Here is a 9,661-nt window from a genome sequence, read left to right as displayed (position 1 = left end):
CCCGCAGACCTCGCTGCTGCTGCTGCTGCTGCTGCTGCTCAGCCCCCGCCTCCGCGGGGCCCCGGACTGCTCCTTCCCCCACAGCCCCATCTCCTCCACCTTCACCAGCACCATCGGCAAGCTGGTGAGCGTCCCTGCTCCAAATCTGAGGCCCAGGTTCTGTCTCTGGGTCTGTGTTCCCCCTGTCTAGGTCTCGGTGGGTGGCTCCCTGTCTCCCCACTCTGGGTCCCCGGCTCCCCTCCCCCAAGTCCCTGCTCCCTTCTCTCTGGGTCCCTGTCCCCCTCTCTCCGGGTCCCCGCCCCCTCCGGGTCTCTGTACCCCTCTCTCTGGGTCCCCATCTCCCCACCGTGGGTCCCGCCCCCTTCTCTCTGGGCCGCTGTCCCCCCCGCCCCGCCCCCAGGTCCCCATAGGTCTCTTTCCTCCTTCTGCAGCCAGGCCTGACTTTGTTTTCTCCCGCAGTCTGACTACCTGCTTCAAGATTACCCAGTCACTGTTGCCTCCAACCTGCAGGACGTGAGTTCCAGATGGGAGGGGCCCGGGATGGAGGTGGGAAGGAGAGATTCAAGACTCACCACCCCTCAGGGAGCCAGGCTAGTGTGCTGACCCGGCCCCCTCCTCCCCCGGGACCCTGGAGTCCCGGCCCCCAGCACCACCAGTCTAAGCCCCCTGCCCCCTCCGCCCACGGGACCCAGAGCCTGGGTGGTCTCTCCCCAGGACGAGCTCTGTGGGGCTTTCTGGCGTCTGGTCCTGGCCCAGCGCTGGATGGGACGGCTCAAGACTGTGGCTGGGTCCCAGATGGGGAAACTGCTGGAGGCTGTCAACACCGAGATACACTTCGTCACCTCATGTGCCTTCCAGGTCAGCCCTGAACTTGGGGAACAAGTGAGGGGAGCGCGATGCTTTCCTAGGGATTGGAAGCAAAGGTCTGCTAGGACTTACTGGAGATTTCCTTTGACCTGATCAGCCTGAGGGAGGTGGAGCTGGAAGCCCAGTCCTGCTGGGGTCCCTCAGTGCTGGGAAGTGACAATTCTTTAAGTACTGGAGGATGGCCAGGGGTCTGAGCCCAATGCACCAATTCTAAGTTTGTTTCTCAGGCCCTGTTGAAGGATATTGCTAAGGGGTTCTCACCCCTAGCAACCCGGAGAAGGAGGGGGTCTAAACTCCCTCCTGATCCAGGTCTGACCGCATTGCTAAGGAGGCTTCCCCCTAGCAACCTGGGGGAGCAAGGCTCCAAACTCTCTGTGAGACCCAGGGCTTGCCCTTGACCTGAGGTGACGCTGGGGGTGATGCCGTGGTGACGTCTCCCTCCCCTGCCCCCAGCCCCTCCCCAGCTGTCTTCGCTTCGTCCAGGCCAACATCTCCCACCTCCTGCAGGACACTTCCCAGCAGCTGGTGGCCTTGAAGCCCTGGATCACCCGGCGGAATTTCTCCAGGTGCCTGGAGCTGCAGTGTCAGCCGGGTAAAGGTGCCCAGCGCCCCATAGCCCACCGCCCCACTCCCTCCTCTCCCACCTTCACTAGGCCCTCACCCCTTCCACTCAGGGCTCCCCAGACCCCACCGTGTTCCTATGGGCTGCGTGACTTTGGGCCTGTCATCCCCCTCTGGGCCCCAGTTTACCCATCTCTGAGAAGGGATTAACCAATCCTGCCTGTTTCTCTGAGGTAGCTGTATGCCATAGAAATAGAATGAGAGTCACACATTTAAGTGTAAATTTTCTTGTAGCCATGTTTAAAAAAAGTTAAAAAGAAAAAAGGTTAATTCACTTATTTTTCAGGATTCTTGGCCATGGCTCACGGGCCCAGCCGCTCCGCGGCATGTGGGATCTTCCCAGACCAGGGCACGAACCCGCGTCCCCTACATTGGCAGGCAAACTCTCAACCACTGAGCCACCAGGGAAGCCCAGGATTCTTAATGTTTGTTATTTTTTAGCGTATTATTGGTGGATTTATTTTTAAAACTTTTTTATGTTGGGATAATTACAGATTCAAAGGAAAGGGGCATAGAAACTGTACGGGGAGGTCCTGCGCACCCTTCACCCAGCCTCCCCAGTGGTACCTTTTGCTTGGTAACATTAATTCTAGCACAATGTCAAAACCAGGAAATTGACATGGGTGCCATCCACAGAGTTTATTCAGAGTTTGCCAGTTGTATATGAGTGCATGCATGTGTATGTGTATTAGTTTGTTACAGCTGCTGTAACAAGTACCACCAACCAGGTGATTGAAGCAGCAGCAGTTTATCTTCTTACAGTTGGGAAATTGAGGGGTCAGCAGGACCAGCTTCTTCTGAGGGCTGTGAGGGAAGGATCTGTTTCAGGTCTCTCTCCTTGGCTTATAGATGGCCATTTTCATGTTCACATGGCACTCTCCCCCTATGCATATCTCTGTGTCTAGATTTCCCCTTCTTATAAGGATACCAGTCATATTGTATTAGGGCCCACCATTAACAACCTCATTTTAACTTGATCACCTCTTTGCAGACCTGATCTCCAAATAAGGGTACATTCCGAGGTACTGCGGGTTAGGATTTCATCGTATGAATTTTGAGGGACACATTCAACCCCTAAAAGAGAGAGTGTGTGTGTGTATGTATGTGTATCTATGTAATTTTTTCACACATGTAGCTTTGTGTAACCACATGTGAGTTTGTGCAACTAGATCTCGTCCTAAAACTCCCATCCTAACCCCTGTCAGCCAGTAATCTGTTCTCTATAATGATGTTATTGAATTTATTATTATTATTATTTTTTTTTTTTTTTGGCTGTGCTGCATGGCTTGTGGGATCTTTGTTCCCCAACCAGGGATCCAAGCCGTGCCACCTGCAGTGAAAGCGCATAGTCCTAACCACTGGACCGCCTGGGAATTCTGTGATGTTATTGAATTTACTTATTTATTTAGCGGAGCCTTAACCACTGGACCACCAGGGAAGTTCCTTGAATTTAATTCTCATAATTTTATAATTTTTAAAATAATATTTAAATCACAAATTTTGGGAGGGTGCACGCCCCGCAACTTGTGGGATTTTAGTTCCCTGATCAGGGATCGAACCAGGGCCCTCGGCAGTGAGAGCTCAGAGTCCTAACCACTGGACCGCCGGGGAAGTCCCTAAACCAGAAATTTTACTAACTCAATATTTTTTATTTAACCCAATATATTTTAACCCAAAATAATATCATTTCAACACATAATCAATATTTTAAAAAATTACTTCATGAGGTATTTCACATCCTTTTTTCCCTAGTAAGTCTTTAAGAATTGGTGCATATTTTACGCGGACAGCACATCTCAGTTCAGATTGGCCGCAGGTCACATATTTATTCGCCACGTGAGGCAAGTGGCCGCCATATTGGATGGGCCAGCCCTAAAGTTTCAAAGTGGGGAATTCCCTAGAGGTCCAGTGGTTAGGACTCTGAGCTTTTGCCGCCAAGGGCACAGGTTCAGTCCCTGGTCAGGGAGCTAAGATCCTGCAAGCCACGCGGTGCGGCCAGAAAAAAAAAAAAAGTTTCAAAGTGAAATAACTTTATTGGAATATGACGAGAGACCACGCCCTGTGAAAACTTAACTTGTTCAGTTTATTAAGGTTTCCTTTACGGCCAAGTATATAATCAGTTTTGTAACTGAACAAGGTCTTAGGAAAATAATAGTTTGTTTTGTTTTTTGGTACGATCAGGGTTGAATCAGTGTGTATATATTCTATCAACCTTATCTTGGTATTATTCAGAGACTTTCTGTCTTCCTTATATTTGTCTACAAGATGTGTCAAGTTCTGAGAGGGATGGTTAAAAACCTCCCGCTCTAGGGACTTGCCTGGCGGTCCAATGGTTAGGACTCCATGCTTCCACTGCAGGGGGGCACAGGTTCCATCCCTGGTCAGATCCCGCAAGCGGTGCAGGGGGTGGGGGTGGGGGGACATAAGAAAACCTCCCACTCTAAGTATATTCTTCTCAGTTTCTTCCTGCATTTCCAATCATTTAGTCATTTATATTTATTTATTTATTTTTGGCTGCGTTGGGTCTTCATTTCTGCGCACGGGCTTTCTCTAGTTGCGGCGAGCGGGAGCTACTCTTCGTTGCAGTGCGCGGGCTTCTTATTGCGGTGGCTTCTCCTGTTGCGGAGCATGGGCTCTAGGCGCATGGGCTTCAGTAGCTGTGGTGAGCGGGGTCAGTAGTTGTGGTGCACAGGCTTAGTTGCTCCACAGCATGTGGGATCTTCCCGGACCAGGGATCGAAGCCATGTCCCCTGCATTGGCAGGCGGATTCTTAACCACTGTGCCACCAGAGAAGTCCTAGTCATTTATATTTAACGTTGTCATTTGTATTTACATGTATCACTAATCATTCATTCAACCAACCTTTTTATTAACCATCTCCCTGGCGCCTGGCATTGGAGACACAGCACAGAACAAGATCAAGTCCATGTCCATGGGAGGCTGACCTGCTAATCAAGGAGACAGACGATAAACATGTAAACATATAATTAATCAGGAAAGTGAGTGTAATGAGCCCCATGCAGGCAAATTAAAACAGGGTGATGGAATCATGGGCTGAGGTGGTTAGCTGGAAAGTCACTGAAAGTTGTGAAAAAGGGAACAGCCAGTGCAAAGGCCCCGAGGCAGAAACCTGCCTACCTGTTTAAGGAATCATGAGGAGGCCCCAGTGCCTGAGGCCAAGTAAGCAAAGGGGAGAAGGTGGGGGGTGAGGGTACAGAAGGAACAAAGGGGGCCAGATCAAGTGGGGCCTTGTGAGACGTCATAGCTTCACACATTGTATCTTTCATTGTTCTATTATCTGTCCATTCATCCGCTCAGATATTTACTTTATGTAAATTAAACTATTATTTAGTAAGCGCTAAGTAGTGGGTTCTGGCAATAAGGCTCCTGTGACCCTCGTGTAGCTCATAGACTATTGGGGGAAGAAGACAAATAAGCAAATCGATACATAAGCACTAGACACACATTTGTCCCTTTATGAAATAAAATGTAGGGAATTCCCTGGAGGCCCACTGGTTAGGACTTCCACACTTCCACTGGCAGGGGCCTGGGTTTGATCCCTGGTCGGGGAACTAAAATCCCACATGCTGTGTGGGCAAAAAGAAAAAAAACGTACAATGATATATTTGAAATAAAAAGTTATTAAAAAAAAAAAAAGTTATTAATGGCTTTAAAAAATAAATAAAATTCAACCTTACTACATGCTAGACACTGTTCTAAGCACTTTCGGTATATTCATGCATTTAATCTTTGTGACAACCTTATGAAGGTGATACAATAATTATCCCCATTTTATGGATGAGGCGACTGAGGCCCAGAGAAGTGAGCAGCCCACCTGAGGTCACACAGCAGGACCAGGCAGGCCTTTTTTTCCTTCCCTGGCCTGCCCCTTCTTCTCAGTCACCCAGCCTCCTCTCTCCTGGCAGACTCCTCCACCCTGCTGCCCCCAAGGAGTCCTGGGGCCTTGGGGGCCACATCCCTGCCGGCCCCGCAGGCCCCTCTTCTGCTTCTCTTGCTGCTGCTGCTGCTGCCCGTGGCCCTCCTGCTGCTGGCCGCTGCCTGGTGCCTGCACTGGCGAAGGAAGAGACAGAGGATGCCTTACCCTGGGGAGCGGGTGAGCCAGTGGGGTGGGCAGAGGGCGTGGCCGGAGTCAGCTGATCCTTTGGGGGCCATAGGTGCCCTGCCTGGAGCACTGACTCCTCATCAACCTGAGGACCCTGGACTTGGTGTTGGCGTGGGTGGCATGTGTGGTGGGGGCCGGGTGGGGAACTTGAGTAGGGAAGGGGTGGGTCAGTCCGCATGCAAGAAGACCCTTCTGGGGCCATGGAGGGGGACAGACTGGAACAGACAGCAGACTGGAGGCCAAAGAGGAGGCTGCTGGGCGAGGGTTCAGGGAGAGAGGACAAGGCCTGAGCCAGGGCCGGACCATGGGGACGGAGAGGAGGGGACGGGCAGAGTCGGGGGTCAGGGATCATCGTGAGGGATGGGGCTAGAGACTGACAGGCTTGGTGGGGGATGCGAGGAAGGAGGAAGGGGAGGTGGCGCAAGCAGAGGACGCTGGGTCTGGCCCAGTGGGGAACCTGGGGGGGAGGAGGGAGATTCGGGAAAGACAGTGAGCTCAGTGGGGACCTGCAAGCATGAGGACACCACCCACTCCGACCTCCAGGGAGGTATACAGGAGTCTACAAGCCAGGAGAGAGCGGCCTCCTGGAGCAGGCAGAGGGGACCGCCTCTGCAAAGCCCTCCTGGTGTGAAAAAGGTCAGAGGGATCTAACAAGAAACATCTGGCATCAACGGCTCACACGTAGAGTGCCTCAGTGTCTCAGGTCTTGCACTGGAGCTTTCTGCAAATTAAGTCACTTAATTGAGAAGCTGGTGCCATTATTATCCCCATTTCACAGAGGCGGAAACCAAGGCCCAGAGAGGTAAGTCATTTGCCAAAAGTCACACAGCTCGTGAGTGACAGAGCCAAGATTTGACTCTGGGCCTTTGGATTCCGGCTTCTGTGCCTTTCACTCTTTTGCCTGTTTCCTTATCTGTACAAAAGACTCTAATAATAATCCTTCTACCATAGAGTTGTTGAGAGGTTAAGGGAAGTGACCACAAAAAACCCTTTGAGCAATGCTGTCCAAGGAAATAGAATATAAGCCACACCACACATGTGATTTTAAATTTTCTAGTAGCTGAATCTTTTTTTAAAGTAAAAATAAGCAGGTCAGTATAAAGAATATATTTTAGGGAATCCCCTGGTTGTCCAGTGGTCAGGACTCTATGCTTCCACTGCAGGGGGCACGGGTTTGATTCTTGGTTGGGGAACTAATATCCCGTAAGCCCAGTGGCGTGGTCAAAAAAAAAGAATATATTTTATTTCACCCTGCGTATCCAAAATGTTGTCATCTCAACATGTAATCAATACTTTAAAAAATTATCAATGAGATATTTTTACATTCTTTTTTTCATACCAGGTCTTCAGAATGTAGTGTGTATGTACCACTCACAGCACATCTCAATGCATATGCGAAATTATCAGAAATATTTGATCAGTATTTAGATTCCATGAAATTTACAGTTGCATAAGTAGATTCGTATACTCAATTTCTTTGAAACCTACAGAAGTTTTCCAATAACTAGATCACGGAACAATTTCTAAATTAAATGATCTTTCATGTCAGCATTTGTTTTGGGGAGTACTTTTTTTTTTTTGGCTGCATTGGGTCTTCGTTGCTATGCACGGGCTTTCTCTAGTTGTGGTGAGCAGGGGCTACTCTTTGTTGTGGTGCTGTGGTGCGAGGTCTTCTCGTTGCAGAACACAGGCTCTAGAGTGCAGGCTCAGTACTTGTAGTGCATGAGCTTAATAGCTCTGCAGCATATGGGATCTTCCCAGACCAGGGCTCGAACCCTTGTCCCCTGCATTGGCAGGCGGACTCCTAACCACTGTGCCACCAGGGAAGTCCCGGGCAGTACTTTTCATTACAATTCTTTTTGAGATACAATTTTTTTTCTTTTTTTTTTTTTTGGCCACGCCTCGCTGCATGCAGGAGCCTCCCTGACCAGGGATTGAACCTGTGCCCCCTGCAGTGGAAGCTCAGAGTTTTAACCACTGGACCGCCAGGGAAGTCTGAGATACAACTTTTTTTTTTTTTTTTGCGGTACGCGGGCCTCTCACTGCTGTGGCCTCTCCCGTTGCGGAGCACAGGCTCCGGACGCGCAGGCTCAGTGGCCATGGCTCACGGGCCCAGCCGCTCCGCGGCATGTGGGATCTTCCCGGACCGGGGCACGAACCCGTGTCCCCTGCATTGGCAGGCGGACTCTCAACCACTGCGCCACCAGGGAAGCCCCAAACTTTTTTTTTTTTTAAACACATTTTCTATCTTTTTTTTTTTTAAGTCTTCCTTGAATTTGTTACAATATTGCTTCTGTTTTATGTTTTGGTTTTTTGGCCACGAGGCATGTGGGCTCTTAGCTCCCCGACCAGGGACCAGGGACCAGGGATCGAGCCCGCATGCACTGCATTGGAAGGTGAAGTCTTAATCACTGGACCACCAGGGAAGTCCCCGAGATACAATTTTCAATTGAGAAGTTTTCCTCCTACCCTTGTCCCTGTTCACACCCTGTTTTCCCACTCTCCCAATAACCACACTATTAGTTTAAGTTTAAATTAGGTAAAATGAAAAACTCAGTGTCTCAGTTTTGCTGGCCACATTTAGAGCGCACGGTATTCACATGTGGCTGCTATCACAGCTGTCCTGGAGAGCGCAGATCTCTCATGGTTGCAGAGAGTTAGTTCTCTTGGCCAGCGATGCCCAAACACATAGTGAGTATTCAGGGTGAATGGAGTTGTTTTTGGCATTGAGACTGTGCCAAGCCCTGAGCTTGTTGCTTTCCTCTCCTCTGTCCACGGAGCCTCAAACACCCCAGCGAGTCATCTATCATCCCATTTTACAGAGGAGGACACTGAGGCCCAGAGAGAGGAGTCACCTGCCCGAGGACACAGAGTCGGAACTTGGAGGAAGTCAGCTAGAAACTGGTCCTTTCCTTGGCCACATTGCTCCTGTCACTGTCTCCCCAGGATGGAGGCAACGCCAGCACCCAGCAGCAGCCCCGGGCTCACCCTCCCCACTCTGTACAAAGCCCTTGTCCCCAGGAAATTGTATATAAATCATCCTTTTCTACCAGCTCCGGCCAAGCCTGTCTGTGGATGGGACAGGGTGAGTGGATGGGGCAGTTTGGGTTTGGGTCTTGGTTTTTCAGTTAATGCAGTGTTTCATTCAATACCTATTCTCTGAGGCCTCCTGGGCCCCAGGGCCAGTGCAGGTCAGGGCTGGGACCCACACGTCAGTGAGAACCAGCCCCACCCTCTCAGGGTTCTTGGTCCATGGGGGAGAAGACAGAGGCCCCAGAGAGCCCCAGTACAGGATGACACACGCTCTAATGGAGATAGCATAGGCACTGTGGGAGCCCCGAGGATGTACCTGAGCCAGCCTGAGATAACAGGGAAGCTCTCTAGAGAGAAGGACTCAAGCCAGATTTTAGAAGGTGGGGGTGGAGGGAAGGACATCCCAGTCAAGGGGAACCGCCAAAGCAAAGGCTTTGTCCATAAAGTCCAGAAATTGAGAAGCTCATTTGGGGAACACTCAGGCATCTAGAAGTCATTCCTTCATGCGTTAGATATCATGGGGAAGACTATCTCCATCTTTTTGACAGGTGAGGACACTGAGGCCCATACACGGCCAGGGATTTAGCCAGATCACAAGGAAGCCGGACAGGCACCGGAATCCAAATCTCTAAGCCTAGACTGAGCGCTAAAGGGCAAGCCTCGTTGCCCGCTGTGGGCCTACACGTATTATCGCTTTAGGGGGTAAGAGCGCTTCTCCTCCAGCCTTCTCGCCCTCGTCCCACCGCAAACACAGCGGACAACGCGCGCGAGGATTACCAGCCCCTCCTAAATACGGCAACGGAGGCTGAACAGCCCCGCCCTCGCAGAGCCCCCTCCTACCCCACGTGATCTCGCCCGGCACCGGCATGGCCGCCTAGGTTCGATAGAAACGATACTGATTGGACAGTCAAAAGACGACCCGCCTTCCAGTGGGCCTTTCTGCGCACGCGCACGGCACTCTGGCCCGTGAAAAGACGGAAAGCGGCCGTGTTGCGTCACTTCCTCCGCCCCTGTTTC

At 50.9% G+C, this 9,661-nt stretch overlaps 1 protein-coding gene across 10 annotated transcripts in view; it reads left to right on the top strand.

Annotated features, from left to right (window-relative positions):
- The window catches only part of FLT3LG (fms related receptor tyrosine kinase 3 ligand), a 10,969-nt gene extending 2,306 nt beyond the window's left edge, over positions 1-8,663 (top strand). For 3 of the 10 annotated variants that reach the window (XM_024768676.1, XM_024768674.1, XM_024768675.1), the window contains exons 3-8: positions 8-124; positions 460-513; positions 715-858; positions 1,321-1,465; positions 5,415-5,602; positions 8,434-8,663. In XM_024768676.1, coding sequence (XP_024624444.1) covers positions 8-124; positions 460-513; positions 715-858; positions 1,321-1,465; positions 5,415-5,602; positions 8,434-8,646 — 861 coding nt within the window. In that variant the 3' untranslated portion in view covers positions 8,647-8,663. Of the gene's footprint in view, positions 1-7; positions 125-459; positions 514-714; positions 859-1,320; positions 1,466-2,800; positions 4,090-5,414; positions 5,603-8,433 lie in introns of those variants that run through there. The other 7 variants (XM_024768681.1, XM_024768679.1, XM_024768677.1 and 4 more) reach the window with 6 other exon arrangements.
- Positions 8,664-9,661: the final 998 nt, after the last annotated feature.

Source organism: Neophocaena asiaeorientalis, unplaced genomic scaffold (genome assembly GCF_003031525.2).
Source record: "Neophocaena asiaeorientalis asiaeorientalis breed wild unplaced genomic scaffold, Neophocaena_asiaeorientalis_V1.1 scaffold629, whole genome shotgun sequence".
In the NCBI taxonomy this organism is placed as follows: Eukaryota; Metazoa; Chordata; class Mammalia; order Artiodactyla; family Phocoenidae; genus Neophocaena; species Neophocaena asiaeorientalis.
This window is presented reverse-complemented; position numbering and strand designations above follow the sequence as displayed.